The sequence below is a fragment of the Lampetra planeri genome, chromosome 57 (genome assembly GCF_965212315.1).
Source record: "Lampetra planeri chromosome 57, kcLamPlan1.2.h2, whole genome shotgun sequence".
Classification (NCBI taxonomy): Eukaryota; Metazoa; Chordata; class Hyperoartia; order Petromyzontiformes; family Petromyzontidae; genus Lampetra; species Lampetra planeri.
The window spans coordinates 4,802,662-4,819,706 of NC_136163.1; the positions used below are offsets into that span (position 1 = coordinate 4,802,662).

At 48.8% G+C, this 17,045-nt stretch overlaps 1 protein-coding gene across 4 annotated transcripts; it reads right to left on the reverse strand.

Annotated features, from left to right (window-relative positions):
* Nucleotides 1–65: 65 nt before the first annotated feature.
* On the reverse strand, nucleotides 66–16,966 carry DHDDS (dehydrodolichyl diphosphate synthase subunit). Of its 4 annotated transcripts, XR_013588697.1 has the most exons (10): nucleotides 15,474–15,553; nucleotides 11,320–11,416; nucleotides 10,345–10,461; nucleotides 9,565–9,707; nucleotides 8,783–8,899; nucleotides 7,506–7,607; nucleotides 6,247–6,361; nucleotides 5,223–5,330; nucleotides 801–3,508; nucleotides 66–169 (listed from the first exon to the last, which is right to left on the reverse strand). XR_013588697.1 is itself a non-coding variant. In XM_078618484.1 (9 exons), exons 2-9 carry the CDS (start codon nucleotides 11,380–11,382, stop codon nucleotides 3,248–3,250), a joined length of 1,026 nt encoding a protein of 341 aa, XP_078474610.1. In that variant the 5' UTR covers nucleotides 11,383–11,416; nucleotides 16,828–16,966; the 3' UTR covers nucleotides 66–3,247. The 4 variants fall into 4 exon arrangements, 3 of the variants coding, with proteins under 3 accessions (XP_078474610.1, XP_078474609.1, XP_078474608.1); XM_078618484.1 differs by lacking the exon at nucleotides 15,474–15,553 and adding an exon at nucleotides 16,828–16,966 and having other exon boundaries at nucleotides 66–3,508; XM_078618483.1 differs by lacking the exon at nucleotides 15,474–15,553 and adding an exon at nucleotides 16,319–16,813 and having other exon boundaries at nucleotides 66–3,508.
* Between the last annotated feature and the right edge of the window lie 79 nt (nucleotides 16,967–17,045).

Below are 17,045 nucleotides of genomic sequence, written 5' to 3' on the forward strand. Positions count from 1 at the left end.
ATAAAATCTTGGTGGGTTTACCTTTCACTGAACAATGCCAACGCAGAGACACAAGGAGACCTCAATTTAAACAGCGTCTTTATTTGAGAAGCTGCCTTTTCACTCGTGAAATGGATTGTGGGTGAAGCGAGATCGAACCTCCGTTCATCGCCGCGCAAAGAGCCAGAGCCTAAACGCGAGCAGATGGTGGGCGGGGAGGGAGGGGGGGGCGAGCAGCGTAGGACAAAAATTCCACAGAGAAGACGGCACTTGAATTCTGAACGCAAAAACGACACCCAAAATTTCGATTTAAAGCTTTCGTGACTGCAGGGATTCATCTTCTTGGTTCTTTCGGTAAAGTCACGTAGAATGGAAATAATAAAATAATAAAAATAAAACATCATAAAATAATTTTCACGACGTTTCGGCCACAACGCAAGCAGCCGTCCTCAGGTGGAGAACAGGTCTGTCGAGTAGACAGAATCTGAATGACACACTCCAGCCTTGGAGCGACTATTTAAGCTGGGATGGAGGGGGGAAGGGCGCCTTGACAAAAGAATTTGCATATCAAGAGGAATTTAACATATTTATGGGAAATGCAGATATGCGATTAGTACTACTTGTGAAATGCGTAGGTTTGGCGCTCCAAGCCTGGAGTGTGTCAGACTGTCTACTCGACAGACCTGCTCTCCACCTGAGGTCGGCTGCTTGCGTTGTGGCCAAAACGTCGTGAGAATTATTTTATTATTTTAATATTTCCATTCTACGTGACTTTACCGAAAGAACCAAGAAGATGACATCCAAAATGTTCGCAACGCCACCTTGAGAGAAAGGAAATGTAGAATCGGCGGCGTCTCACGACACACCGAGAGGCGAGGGATGTTGACCTCCCCGGTCGAACGACGACGCACTCCGCTAGAGGGGACCTCTCTCAATGTGACAGATCACGTGTGTGCTGCGGAGGGCCCTTGTCCAAAACGTCACCTGGCTAGACACTTTTCTTATTTGCTGTGGACAAACAAGTTGCGTGTTATTTGTGCATCACTGCCAATTGCGGTGTCACCAAAGCAATTTAACGCATCAGCTCGTCGTTTCATAGACCATAACGCCTCCTTCCCATACCGTCCCTCCACATTAAGATTAGATATTTTTCTGTACACATCCCATCAGCTACACGGTCTTCTGGGAGTGCATTACATTACTTAAATCAGCATAGGCTCAACACGAGCAAACCCCCGTCCGATTTCGACACTCGGTGTGTCATCAGGAAACACGTTCCTTCGGAGTGGGCAGGTAGGAACTTGGTTGGACAGCGCATTCGTGCGATCCGTGTCACGCGGCGCAAGCTGCGTGGGGCGGTGCGTCACGTGGTACCGAGCCCGCCTGAAGCGCTCTTATGAAATACAAATCGAGGGCGTGGCTATGCACGACAGACAAATAATCCCTGGTGGGCAGTGTGGAACTATTGTTCCTACCTGTAAAAAGACAGGCTTGAAACAAATGTTGATGTTCGTAGGCAAGGACTGGTTTCGACAGTGTCTCATCAGTCACGCTCGCTTAAACCAATGCTGGTGAACCGCAAGATGTTTATATTACACAAGGACCCTCTAACGGAGACAGTCCCCTTGTCGAAGATTGGACGGATCAACATCCTTTGATGATTTATGTGGAGGGACAGGCACGGGAAGCAGGCATAATGTCTGCTTCAGCTATGCAATGACAATTCTCACTGCCGAACTCTGTGGAACAAATCGTGTATATACATGTAGTAGAGATCAACATTGGCACGTTGAAATACTCACAGACTCTACAGCAGCTGTGTACGATCCGAGGTTTTACGCATGGAATCACAATCTGCAGATCCCGCAATGATTGACGGGTCGGGGACGCATTCAATTTGACTGCCAAGTCGGCAAATGACCACGATGGATTTTAACCGACTTTTCGCAAAACACTTAAGCTCCTTGAAATTCGTCAGTTTTCGCGATAATCAAAGTGCACAACAGCTCACGACGTATATATATTTTTTCCCGCACCCCCCAAATACATTTGAACATTACAATAATAATATTAATTACATCGATTTACACAGATGTCGCCCAGCATTTCAAGCGCTGTGATCGAACATTGGATTTGAAAGTTTTGCCGATTACGTTTTTCTGCCACGTGTCCAGCGACGCAACACGCGCCGCCCCACCTTGTGCGTTGAACTTCTTCCGCACCTTACGTAGCCAACCGTGGGCTAATTGGAGAGTCAACTTTCTGCATCCACAAAGCAGCCAGCGGTGGGTGGCACGGCTATCGATCGTGCAGGAGGTGGTGCTACTGCACCGAGGCCCATGGTCTCGAGGGGCCCCGGAGTGCCATGCTACGGAGAGAGGGAGGGAAATTGAACAGAGGGTCCTCCCCTTTCTTTCCTCGCATCGGGGCCCACGCTGGCAAGGCTACGAAACCGATGCGAGTCTTTGGGGCCTCCGAGCATTGGTCCTACTCGAGTCGATGGTTCCAATACGAGTCTATGGGTCCTATGTGAGTCTACGAGTCCTGTGTGAGCGAGTCTATGGGTCCCTTAGCTTGTATCGGTCCTACGTGCATCTACGGTTCTAAGAGTAGTCGACAGGTTTTTTGACTATAATTATCTCTATGGGAGTCTAGGGGTATTCTATGGGAGTCTAGGGGTCTCTGTGCGAGTCCACGGTTCCAATGGGAGTCTATTCAAAGCTGTTAACCCACACGGTTTACCCGTATTCTTGTACAGGGAAATTGAGTTCAGGTCCATACGGCGTACAGCCGTTTGAATACGGGCAACAAAAATAAAATGCGTCTGTTTGTGTTTCTCCCTTGCGATGGGACTTTGTAGGATGAACGTCGAGATTTCTAAGGGCACGGGGTGACCAATCAGGTCTGAATTGGGCTGTTATAAAGGTAGGCACTGATAAGGGGTTGACAGTTATGGTCTATTGGTCGGCGAAAGTCAGTAGTGTAGCGATATCGAGTGTGCAGGCAGTGCAACTGCACAGAGGGTGGCCCAAGGGCTGGAGGGTCCTAGGTTCCTGGACTATGAAGACGTGGGTTTGGGGGGTCACGGTGAGAATTGGACAGGGCCCCACCCACCCTCCCCCCCAGTTAATTTCTTGCACCAAGGCCCATGTTGTTGACAACGCTCTCGCCAGTGGACAGCAGCAGCAGCAGCAGCCCCGTTTGGATCGAAGCCGTCTGGACACGTTGCTCGCACCGGCAGCAGCGCCACTCCGCAAAACGCTTAGCGTCATCTCGCGGGCTCGGCGCTTAGCTCCTCGAAGTAGGCCGTGCGCTTGCGCTCCAGCGCCTGCAGAAATCTTTGGGTCCTCTCGCGCCGCTCGCAGGCGACCTGCCTGGCCGCCTCCTCCTCCTCCTCGGCCGACGCCGCCGCCGCCGTGGGGTCGTCGCCGGCCACCCCCTCGCCGTGTCGCAGCCTCTGCAGCGCGACGCTGAGGTCCAGCTCGCGCTCCTGCCGCTCCACGTCATCGCGGTGGCTCGCGCGCACTTCCTGCAGGCGAGCAAAAGGAAAGAAAAGGCCCGGCTGAGACTCCGGCGGTCTCCGCGTGCCGAGAGCTTCTTTCCCGATTACTCAGTGGCAGAGGTCGCAAACTGGTTTTGATTCCTTACCCGTACCCGGCCGCACCAGGGTTGCAAACGGGTACCCGTACCCTACCCGATACCCGGCCGGGTACGGGTAGCCGGGTATCGGGTAGGGTACGGGTATCGGGTACCCGATTGTGACCTCTGGGATGAAGCAATGTTGCAGGCGCGGGTGGGTTGATTCTAGGAACTTGAATTGTGAGAAGAGACAAGACGTTGGGAAATGAGTGACAAACGGTTACTCACCAGTGACTCACAGCCTTCTCACTCATTGGTTGGGGTGAGTCAAGTGCGGCTACCCGTACCCGCCGCACCAGGGTCGCAAACGGGAACCCGTACCCAACTGGGTACGGGTAGCCGGGTATCGGGTACGGTACGGGTTTCGGGTACCCGATTGCGACCTCTGCTCAGTGGGCGAGAGCAGAAAGTGGTGTGTACGTATAATAGTGAACTTCTTTTGCACCGTGCGTAGCCAACCGTGCTATTCGGAGGTACCACCTAAGGAAGGAAAACTTTACGAGTACCGATGCATTTTCACGGCTAATACTGTACACAGAAACTTCCTGGAGAACCGACTTCATTTCAAATGGTTACCACAGAATTTAATTGCGATAGGGGACGCAAGGAAATTGCAACTACGACTATTACGCCACCTCGGGCAGTACTAACCAAATTCAATATTTGATCTTGGCTCATCGCTGGCGAGATGAAAGCGACTGGTGCGTTCGCTCGAACGCGCCGTGAGCCTCTTTAGGTAAGAAACTCACGGCACGGAGAGAAACATCAGACGCCGGGCCATACCACAAACGACACAACCCAAAATCGCACCGAAAAGCTACATAACGGCCGCTGTTGTGTAGTCACTGGGGACCAGGTAAGATCGCAGGGGGCTGAAATCCACATTTAAACCCAGCCCATAAAAATAGCAAAGCAGTCAGAATGCACTGCTTGTCAACACTGCCCCCTCCTGTATGAGACGTAAAAGTCATTTGTGGATATCTATAATCTCATTCGTCTGTACCGCATCTCCAGCTTTATCATCTACACGATTTCCCTTGGTCTAATGCGGATTCGGTTTGTGCAATTTCGCGTAGGTGCGGTGAACTTTCTACCCAAAACTCGCCGTACGAAGCGGCGTCACCCTGTTACTTAGCAGGCAGCCGTCCCACGCAGTTTCCCTCTGTGCGCTCTTTTTTTTGGAAAGCATCTACCGCATAAAGTGAGGGAAACTGGTACATCTTATCTCGCTTTTATCTCACTAATCTATGTATGTTGAACTTCTTTCGCACCGTATGTAGCCAACCGTGCTAATCGTAGGTGTGGGGGTAATAACAACAAACCAAACACAAAAAGATTCTGCCGAAGTGACGTTATTCACATTGCATTGTGGCTCTTGAATCTGTATCTTGCCTAAAGTTCTAGTCTATCGTTTGCTCGTCTCTCTCTCACCACATCTCTCAGCTTGGCGGGGCCACTCAACCTGCATGCGCAGGCCACATCTGGCCCACGGGCCGCGAGTTTCACAACTCTGCCGGACCGATACGACCGTCGTTCAAAGCCAAACCACGCCACCGACGTTACCGCTGGGCCCATATACAACAGTGCCTCTGGTTGCCCCGCACCTGGATGGCGTGGTAGTTGACTTGGTAGCGCAGGATGGCCTGATAGAGATTCCAAAACGTGAACTCCGGCCAAAGCACCGACTGGAACACGAGGCAGGAGTACGCCGTCTGCAGAGCCACAAGACAGGATGACATTCAACCGACTGAGAGCTAATTCATTACCACCGGTACTCCTCCCGCTTAGCAAAGCACGAGCGAAAAACTTTTGACCGACGGCTCCCCCCCCCCCGACCCCCACGTTACAACCGAGCTGCATTGCGGTCATGCCACGCCGACGAGGTCGTGGCTCGGGCGGCTCCCCGAGTTGTTCTTCCGCAGCAGAAGCCGAGCCGTGACGCTGATGTCGCGCGCAATCAACGAGCCGAGGACGTGTGCAGGCGGCGCTGCGACGCAGCGTGTCGTCAGTGTACTACCGCCACTTGAAACTACACTGTCCACTGGCCCTGCCGAAGCCACGAGGCTTGAGGCCAGCGTATCGAGGTTAGATTGTGGCTCGCAACGGCAAAAAAAAGCAAGTGAAAAACCGCCAGCGATGAGGGTCCTGCGCCGGCTTGGATTGAAGGTGCCAAGTCGAGAAGGGGGTATGGGGAGACATGCGAGTTCACATTGCGTGGGCCAGCGTGGGCTCAGCTTTAGCCCTCTGCATTGGCGATGACACGGACATTTGGTGGCGAGATGTTAACTCCCTCGTCTGGTATGCAGGTGGTTGTGGGTTCGATCCCGACCCTGACGCCTGAATATCTGGAGTTTGCATGTCTCTCTCGCCGTGGTCGCGTGGATTTTTCTCCAGGTACTCCGGTTTTTCCCCTCCACATTTAGAAGCGACGTCACACAATTAAGAGTATTTGGCTGGTATAAATGTCCACTCGATAAGCCACTTCGTTCAGCTATATCCTTTGTGATAGCCAGGTCACATCTGAAAGAGCTACATAGTTCAGTGGGCCTTACCAGGTAAATAAAAATCCGTTTAGTTTTTAGTTCATGCGCTGGCTTAATAAGGGGCGGCACCGGTGTACGGACGGACCTGCCAGAGGAGAAAGTCGCTGAGGCGCACCTCCCCGGAGGTACGGATGAGCACGTCGGGGTCGGGCGAGTGGCTGGTGTACAAGCACCGGTCCAGCAGGCTCTCCGTCACGTCGCTGTGTACAACAGAGACAAAAATCCCCCCACCACCCCCGTGTAGCCTTAACAGACTGTTGGGTCAAGTGTTGTTAGCGAGCAGCACCTGTGAAAGCTGGAACGTTCACCTAATGCCATGGTGGCGAGATGTTAACTACCTCGCCTGGTATACAGGAGGTCGTGGGTTCAATCCTGACCCTGATGCCTGGTTAAATAACAAAAACATACATTTTGATTTAAAGCTTTCGTGACTGTAGGGATTCATATTCTTGGTTCTTTCGGTAAAGTCACGTAGAAGGGAAACAATAAAATAATACAAATATAAAACAATTAAATTCTCACGATGTTTCGACTGCAACACAAGCAATCATCCATCAGGTGATGATGATTGTTGCAGTCGAAACGTCGTGAGAATTTGTATTGTTTTATATTTTTACTATTTTATTGTTTCCCATCTACGTGACTTTACCGAAAGAACCAAGAATAACAAAAACATAGTTTAGACGTATTTATAACTGTAGTAAATCTGCAATTAGATGGTAAAAGGTACTTTTTGCATATTGGTGTAGGAAGTCTTACCGTCACGACTGTAGTGGTATGGCATTACTAATTACACATGTCAAAATCTACCGCTCAGCAATTTCAGAAATTGTCACTTATTGGGGGTTGATTTTCCATTCAACTCGAGATTATTTTTGGTCTCGATTCTATCGTCTTATTTGTTTTGTTTCTCGTTTCAAACGATGCCGCGGCCCATGTGAAATCAAGCCGCGGTTCTTGTAAAAATGAGTTATGGGCAGTGTACAAAGAAGTTCATGTATCGTGTGAAATGAAACCATGGGTCATTTTAGGTGTGCAGGGTGGAGTTTCCCTTCCCATGTTCCATTGTTTACCACTTCACTTCTGAAGCACCATTCGGTTCGTACCAATGTATGTTAAGCTTCTTTTGCACCATACGTAGCCAACCGCGCTAATTGGTTTGCTACTTACACCAGTGCAGAAACAAGCCCAATGGCTTGAGCTGTGGCTGTACTGGTGGTGGTAAAGGCGTCACGAGCTTCCCGGCACTACTAGCAAATCTCCAATTAGCACGGCTGGCTACGTACGGTGCGAAAGAAGGTCTACGTACGTACATATACATACGGATGAGACTGTGGGCCTCACCTGGGTTGCAGCAGGCCCTGCTCCACACCCCAGGCCATCTCGCGCACGGCGTTGGTGATCTCGTGGCGCGACGTGTACGCAAAGCACACGTTCAGGAAGCACCTGGGCAACAGCGCGCCAACGCGGGGTAGGTCAACGGACTACCCACCACCCATCGGCGCACTCGCGCAAGACATTCGCCCCCGAACTCCAACGAACCGGGTCGGGTCAGCAACATCCTCAACACCTGAGCAAGTTCTTTGTGACCGTGTGCTTGATTTCGGTTCCGGGAATTGTTCCCAGATATTACTTTGGCACGGCATGGATGCGTCACCCTATTTTGATTAAGAATGGGTTGTATATGAATTATTTTTTTAAATTGATTATTCATTAGCGGTACCAATTTGTTTAAATGTGATAACACACACGTGAAAATATTACCACATAATCCACCTTCGGATCACAGAGAAAATGGAACCGGTAAATATTTGGTCACCTCACTCCTATGGGCCAGTGAAATATCTCTTCTGCAAAAACATGTATATGGCCACTGTTGGATGAAGGTCTCTTCATGCCACATCAGTCACGGGGATTTCTGATCATACATCACCATGCTGGTCAGTGCGGGTTCCTGGGGTTCATAGCGCATGCAGCATGCGAACCACTGCAACACCAACCATTGTTCATATAATTACGAACATTATCATACTACTATGCGTAGCATTACTGGAATGATTGCTGCGGCAGTGGGCATTGTTAAATCAACGAGCGGAGGGAATTAGGGCAGGACCTTTTAAGATTATCATTGGGTAAATAAGGGACATTAAATCATTCTTATTACCTGTTGTGAGGTGGCTGGCCGGCTGACTCAGAGGTCAGAAGCGTTGAGCTGGCATCGCAAAGATTCTCGGTTCAAACCTAGGCAGCTAACCGATTGAACCACGTTCTCAAGTGCAGTGAATCTATAGTGTGGTTTCCAATTGAAAAAAAAATAGATCACATTTTTAAATGGTTCTGCACTTTAGAATTAAAATCACGGTCCGAATGTTGTCGAATCTACCTCTTTCATAATATAGAAGCACTGCCCTCCACTGTGTGCGGACCACAGTTCACACATGAAGGGATCTCAGAGGTAGCTCAGCGGCATCCGCTTGCGAGGGCAATCGTCTAACAGGGCAGGCTGCACTGCTCTGCAAGAGATCCGAGTGGATGCTTCGCCTCGTGATATAATGTCAGCAGTGTGCAAAACGGGATATGAGTCACAACGACAAGGAAAAAAAAGGAGGAAAAAATAATACTTGTCGTTATGGCTGGTGGACGTCACGGCTTTGGCGATGAGCTCCTGAATGTCCTGCGGTAGCAACGTGAGGTCGCCCGGCACGCGGATACGCACGCCGTACCTGTTCAGCTTCTCCCTTTGCGGCCACAACCACAGGCGGGCACACGCACACACAAGACAAAAATACCCTGTATAGCCTTAACAGAAAGTTGGGGCAAGTGCTGTTAAGCGAGCACCTATGAAGGCCAGAATGGCACAGGAGGAAGTGGGTGGCCAGCACCACGCCTGACCGCCTTTGTCTCCCCGGTGGCGAGGTTTACACAACGCACTAGCTACTCATTTAAAGGCTGAGTCGACCTAGAGGAGGCCCAAGACCAGTTCAGATAACTGTCACTGGTGTTGGCCATGAGCAGGAATCGAACTCGGGTTGCCAGGTTCATGGCATAGAGCGCTAATCGCTACACTACCACTCCCCATGCACACACGCGTTCACATTCACATACAACGCCGGGTACAAGTGTTAAATCCGTCCAATTATTGCCATTTCAGCTCACCAGTAAGCCGAAGAGTGATTCTCACAGCCACAATTTTGCAAACTGAGAATTGTTCTTCAACCAAGTGGCGAGCTGAAACAAGAATAATTGTACGCGTTAAAACGCTCGTACACGTGACAAATTAATCGCTTACGTCGTGGTGGTTGGTGGAGGGCGTTAAGGGGCCTCACCCAAAAATATCAGCGAAGAATAAAATTGTTCTATCCTAAACAACGCGGGGGGGGGGGGGGCGAGGGTAGGCCCTCACTTCTCCTGCAGGAGCCGCGCAAACTTCTGGCGGGCGAGCTCCATGAGTCCGTCCACCTCCTCCTGGGAACGCTTGAAGTTCTCGATGCTGAAGGCGTAGACGGTGACCTCGCGCACGTCCATGTCCAGGCACCAGCGCAGCGTCTGTTGGCGCAGCGCGGGGGGATGCGGCCGAGCGGCAGGGCAGTTCTCGTCAAGGAGCGCAAACCGTTGACGTAAACTGATCGACGTAAAATCCTCGCAGCAGCAGCGGCGGCGGCTTTTGGCCGGCCGTCGAACAAAGACGCGCGATTTCAAACGAGCTTCTGCGGCCGTCTGGAACGCTCTTCCCTTTCGATATTAGGAAGCCACTGGAGCTATGCACTTTTAAAACTAGATTAAAAACATTTCTTTAGAACTCCTTTTTGTGTTGAGTTTGTTGTCCTTCCCCGGCAGCTCCAATTAGCACAATTGGATACGTACGGTGGCAAAGAAGTTCAACAGAGGTTGGATGTTTGAATCCAGCGGCCACCCTGGTTAATACCGTGGTGTACATTAACCATGAAGACTACGCGCTGTCATCTTCGCAGGAAGTTAACGAACTTTTGATGTTTTCAAAATAAAGTGGGCCACGTGTGCCAGTCACAGTCCAAAGAAAACAGTTGGCGTTAAAGATCCCGTTGCATTTTCAGAGCAAGAGTGTCGTCTACTTCACAGTGCACGTTGGAGACCACGTGAGATCATTGAATAAGGGGTAGGCCACACGTACCGCTGTCGCGCTCCCCATTCAAAACGTTTGTACCTGTGCCAGCTTGTCGAAGCCCTGCGTGTGTCCCTCCTGCCTCTCCACATGCTGCTTCCTCGCAAACCGCCGGTTCCCGTCCATGATGAAGGCAATGTGCTTGGGCATCGGCCCTGCCTGCCACAAAACACCGGGGGACAGCATTGTATCATTGTCGTCAGGGTCATGTCTATCCAACTGCTTCGCCCGTCGGTTTGTTTTAAATATTGTTTTGCCTTTTCCCCCCCAATGTTATCCCACGATATTAGACGAATAATTTGTTGGGATATTTCGCAGAGCGGCACAAACCCAACACGTTAGAAATTGGCCCATGGAAGCGAATATCACAAAGCCACCTTTGAGATCTCTTTAATTGAATCATTACGAGCTGGAAATTAATCCAATAAAGTGAAGAGCCAAATTAAATGTTGTGCAGTCAAGCGGTGATCGGCCTGAGACCATCAACTCACTACACCACCTGGATTCGAAAACAGGTTCTCAGCGGTGCCAGGTCAGTGGTCTGACATTTGAGCAACTGAGCCACATCCTTCATTCATTGTTTAAAGCGTGCGTTACTACTCTCAGCGGCAGGACAGAGGGGAAAGTGCTGCCCTTATCCGTGTGAAATAAAGATCACTTGAAAGGATCTCAATAGGTAGAGATCTGTGATATCGGCAGCTTCTGTGGATATCACAGAGATCAACCAGAATTTAGATATATTTTCTAAGCTATAATTTGTTACTCTATCACAACATTACTATTTTCTAGTTTATACAATAATGCATCCTTGTTACATGATTAGTAGGCTGCTATTTAGAACTATTTGGCTCCTATAAATTTCCAGAAGCTGAGCCACTACGTTGAGCTATCATCATTTGTGGTCAAGTCGTTTCTGAAAAAGAGATGCATAGCTCAGTGGGCTTACCTGGTAAAATAAACATAGTTTGTAGTTAATGAGTGTTAAATGCAATATGAAATGTAAACATAACCATTTACCTTTAAGATATTGGCACAGAATTTCTGAAAGAAATTGGGGGCATCCTCTCGTATCCACGACATTTTTGGCTTCGTGAAAATGGGATGTCCTTCAGAGCTGTAAATACATGACACAGAAAATAACGATTCAAGTTTAACTTGCGCTATTGAGTGAAAAACAGCATGTAATTATAGCATTACAAAATTAATCATAATTATACACTGACAATAATGTGTAACGAACAAGTACATCAAGCCATGCTCTACCCACTGTTGTACTCCACGGTGGCGAGATGTTAACTACCTCGCCTAGTATACAGGTCATGGGTTTGATCCCGACCCTGACGCCTGTATATTTGGAGTTTGCGGTGTCTCTCTTTATATTTGGAGTTTGCGGTGTAGTCGCGTGTATTTTACCCCGGGTACTCCTGTTTTTCCCTCCACATTTAGAATCACACGTGTTTAGATTATTTGGCTGCTATAAATTTCCACCTGATAAGCCACCTCGCTGAGCAATCATTTGTGGCCAGGTCGCTTCTAAAAAAAGAGCTGCATAGCTCAGTGGGACTCACCTGGATTTTTTTTTTTTAGGATGAAGACGTCCCCATGTCTCATCACTCGCCATGGTACTGTGATGCATAAAGCTCCCACACGAGTTCATCTCATTGCTCCATCTCCTCTCTAAGGTGGTGTCCCTCTTGGGCATTTTCCTCCTCTGGCTGCCACTCTGCCACTACTCTCAAACCACTGGCCCATCATCATCTAACAATGCGTGCTGCCCAAGTCCACTTACTTTTCTTACGATTCAATATTAATTCTTATCTCGATGTCCGCGATTGTAGTTTAAAGGGAAATATTAAATCATTCCGACTGATCTGTCGCACAGCAGTGCAATGCTGCTGATTTGAGAGTAATGTCTATTGCGTGACAGTCAAATTAACATTTGTAATTCTCCAAGCTATAACTTTCTCAAATTAAGTGCAGAACTATGTTAAAAGTGACGGGCTATTTTTTTTACGTGCAGTCATTGGTTACCAGCCGAGACCATAAATTAACCTGCATTGAGAACTGGTTTTGTCGGCATGTAGAACTTCTTTTGCACCGTACGTAGCCAACCGTGCCAATCGGAGGTGCAAAAAAGGCAGTCCTGAAGAAACGGGTTTTCAATCTAGATTTAACCAGAGGCAGGCTGCCTGGATTCGCACCCAAGATCTGAGCGGGGCCAAGCTCAACGCTCTGAACACAGAGCCACCCAGTCACCGAAGATCTACACCAGGGGTCGGCAACCAAAATAACAAGAAGAGCCATTTCTTTCCAATTCGGTACAAAATTCAGTATTTCAAGAGCCGCAATGCATCTGAGTACATACTGTACTCACGTACATATCGTCAAGAAGCAGCCCGTAAAGAGCCGCATGCGGCTCCGGAGCCGTAGGTTGCCGACCCCTGATCTACACCAATGATTCTTAACCTTTACCGCAGCACTGCATCCCTTTGGTTCTCAATCGTAATTTTTTAAAAATTATAACGTTCAAAAACACATAGGTTTCATCAAACAAAGTAGTTGTACTTATGTGCCCGTGCTTAATATTCGTTTCGATTATTTACCTTCTAAAAACATCTGGCCATGTCTCGCACCTCCAGAAAGGGCATCTCGTACCTCCCGGGAGTGTGTGCACGTCAGGTTAAGAATCACTGATCTATACGTTCTCAAGTACCCAGCGTGGACTCACTAAGAGTGGAGTGCAGGTAGGCCGGCTCGCTCCACCTGGGTCAGCCTATAACTTTGTCCGTTGAAGCAGTTCTAAACCACGCTTAAACCAGCAATCAAGGCTCAACAGCTAGGCCAATCCACAACTCTGAGCACAGCAATAAAGCCCACGCCAGAAAGTCCTTGTGCAGGGGGAACAGAACCAATAAAAGATTACCTAATTCCTCTCCAAACTGTTTAGTGTAAACAGCTGACAGCCTAAATCTGGTCCTGTGCACTTTGTTGCGCAACCCTTTAACTTTCAACGACCACGTAGCAGAGATAGAAATGCGTCACACACAGTTGTCGAGCACGGGGAATGTAAATGTGTGATGAGTAATAAGAGCCATAAACCATAGTTTGTTAGCATGGGTGATGAACTGGACTCTTAAGAGTGTACGATAACAAATGTTTAGATTTAAGTTCGAGAAATAATTAAATATAATTCATTTACAACCATATGCCAATCAACTGTGGGATGAAGGCCTCTCCTTGCCGTGTTGGTCGTGAGGGTTCGTATGACGAAACTTCACCACACCGGTCGGAGTGGGTTTGTGAAGGAGGGGTGGGGGTGTCCAAGACCGGTTAGGATATCCCTCACCACTGATGTTGGCCGTGGCCAGGAATAAAACTCAGTTCGCAGGGTCCATAGTGCAGTGCGATGGCACAAAGAACACGTTTTAAATGGTAAGCGAGTGCTTTTTGGGACCTTAGGAAGCTACCGGAGCTATGCACTTTTAAATTTAGATTAAAAACTAATTTCTTTAGAACTACTTTTTGTGTGTAGTTTGTTGTCCTTCACCCGGCACCTCCGATTGGCACGATTGGCTACGTACGGTGTGAAAGAAGTTCAACATACGTACACCACGTACTCGCACAAATCCCCTCGCGAAACGTTTCCGTCAAAAAGGCGGTTGAACTTCTTGGGAGCGCCAACACACGTACATACATTGTGTGGGCCGGTGAGGTACGTGCGGTGCGTTCGTGTGCGAATGTGTGCAAGACTCCGGTCCTTTGTCGTGCGAGGGGGCGTAATTGCGCACGTCAATGTGCGTGACACTCAACAGCACCGCCTGCATATCATTCACCTGAACGTGCGGTTAAGGCGTTGGTGGCACACAAAAAGCCACCGGGTCTTAACATTTTTTAAATTTTTTTATGAATTTTGATGTTTTATGTTTTACCTACGTGACTTTACCGAAAAAAACCTAAGAATATGAATCCTTGCAGTCACAAAAGCTTCAAATCTAGAATTAATGCCCTCTACGGGGAGGAATTCCACCTATCTGTTAGAGTTTTTAACAGACTACGAGACAAGAAGTCACAGCTTCTCGAGACGCTGGCCTTCCTCAAGAGATGCCGAGATAACAAAGTAATACCCATCGCTTTCTTTTAAGGGATTACATCTTGAATCATTGCCTCACTTGATGCAGCTAATCTGGCTGTGACGGTCCCACCTGATGACGGAGACTTGTGTTGCCTCCGAAACGTCGTGATTTTTTTTAATTATTTTTATTTATTTTATTTTATTTTTTATTAATTTTTATGTTTTACCTACGTGACTTTACCGAAAAAACCTAAGAATATGAATACGGGTCTTAACACTTTCATAGAAACTTCCGTCCCTGCAGACGCTCCCAGAATCGTTTCCTGGTATGCGTTTGCACGCATTCACTCCGTCACAGCCACGACTTGAATCTGAAAACCCGAGTGGCGAGAGGAATGAATGAACCAGTGGCGTTGCGTCGTTGTCATGGAATGCAACGTGGCTTCCTGCAACGTGGCTAAATTTCCCACCTACTCTTCATAACCCGGGGTCTGGGCCCCATTGCAGATGCAACACCTGCACACGTGATAGCTACGCCACTAGATGGAACCACAGCTGGGCACCATCACACCTGGTAGAGGTGAGGCATCAATATAACACTGCTGGGGCAAACTCACCAGCCATGGGTCTAAGTCAGCCTGGCACACAGAGCCTAGCAAGCCCAAAAAGCCACTGTGAAGTAGGATATTATTCCACGAAATATATTCAAGTAAAAATGTACCTATTTTGCTGAAATAAACATTGAGCGAAATAACAAAGACTTTTGTACGATACAAAATTACACTTCCGACTGTATTGTGAAAGGCGTTATATGAAGATTAAATTATTGCCATCAGCCATGATCAATCCACTGCTGGAATAAAGGTCTCCTGAAGCCGTCAACCATTGAAGAAATGTGCACGACATCAAGCTGGTCAGTGAACATATCCTGTACAAGCCTACAGGACTAGTACCACACTTTGTGAAGGCAGAAGTGGGTCTTTCGGCAAAGTCACCACGTCACTACGTGACTTTACCGAAAGAACCAAAGAGTATGGATTCCTGCAGTCACGAAAGCTCAAAATGAAGATGGTATTCCTATGTTTTGACTCGAACCCACCATGGAAATGCAGAATTCTCATCAGCTGGCTCGGGGCTGTAAACTGTGAGACACACACACACAGACTGCCCCATGTTCATTTGGGGACGAAATAATTTTGAATTTGGAATGTGATTAATAAAAAGTACATTCATAATTGTGATTTCACCGTCTAATATTTCACTTGTCTGTCTCGTTAAAATGTGTACACGAATGTTTTACTCTTATAAAGTGCACGTATGAGTAAAACAAGCGAAATCTAAACCCAATGTGTGGTGTGGGTGACGTTGACAGCGGAGTTCAACTTATCCCCAAATCTCACGAAAGCCAAACTCCAACCACGTGTTCCTCTCGAAACCAGCTGGCCGCTCATCTCCCCGTGCTGGAAATTCCACATTCCCACGGCGAGCAGAACGCAGGAACATCCACGGGAAGAATCCCCGGACCCCCCACCACCCACTGTTGAATTCCCCACAGCGCCACACTTCTAGGAGCGGTGGGTCAAGTGGTTAGCGCGCTGCATGAAGGCGGCAACCCACCCCTCCCCCCAAGAGTTCTCTTACTCCTGGGGCCACGGCTAAAGTCAGTGGCGAGAGATGAATGAGCCGGTTCTGCCCACGGACTCACAATCACTGAACCCACTGGCCAGGGTCGATAAAGTACCGGTACTGAATGATCGGCACGCGGTGTGGTTTGGTGGAGGGCAGTCATTCAGGAAACGATTTGTCAAACGGGCTGTAGCAATACATTTAACGGGGCACGTTAACTTAGAATGGTAGGTCAAAGTTAAAGGTATCCAGCGATAACCAACAGAGTTTTTTTATAATTAAAATGAAGCCAATCTGCACTCAACACGTTTCACTCACCGGCGCTTGGCGAGGTTGTAAATGTTGCCGGTTCTTGCCGTGACGCCGCGCCGAACGAGAGAGCCACCAAAGTATATAAATGAAACGAAGTGCGGTAACGAGACGGACTTTTGATAAATCGACATTTAAAATGGACCGAGGCGACAGTGAAGCGACTTTAAATTCCCCGAGTTGACGCGGCTGCTCCGGTCCGCCATGCCTCGTGACGTCACGCAGGCGTATCCCTCCGCGCCGAGAGGGGGGGGGAGGGGCGCCGCATCACCACCTCCCCCCCCCTCTGCCCGCGCGGTCTACATCCGCAACCAACAATTAACGCCGAGCCACAATTGAACGGGGATTAATAACGATATTAATCGTAACACTTAAATTAGCGCGAGTACCTTTGCGGTCGCTGACAACGCTAATATTGTTTTTCTTCACCCGATGAAACAAAAAGCACGCAGAGTATAGTCGCAGATACAAACAGAATCAACCTCACCGCTTGACAATTGACTGCCGTTTCGGCTCACCTGCGTGTGCAGGTGTAGCGGTGCCGGCTACGCGCGCTCTCCTTTTACCTCGGCACCCCCCCGGGGGTTGCCGCGTGGGGAACTCTTTCCGCGCGGCGGACGCATACGGTGGCGCCCGCCCATCGCCACAACACGGGGGAGAGGCGGTGATGCGGTTTTTTGTGTTTTTTTTGCTTCAAGCTAAAAGCGGAGAGCCTAGTAAGCCCCGCCCTCCCGCA

Bases quoted from the DNA above. Each gene is read 5' to 3' on its own strand.
- DHDDS (XM_078618483.1), bottom strand. From the start codon at position 16,443: ATGTCGATTTATCAAAAGTCCGTCTCGTTACCGCACTTCGTTTCATTT. The intron at 8,900-9,564 runs GTGAGGGCCTAC...GTGGCCGCAAAG, and splicing joins GCGCGGCTCCTGCAGGAGAA to GGAGAAGCTGAACAGGTACG. The intron at 5,331-6,246 runs GTCCGTCCGTAC...GTGGCTCTGCAG, and splicing joins GCGACTTTCTCCTCTGGCAG to ACGGCGTACTCCTGCCTCGT.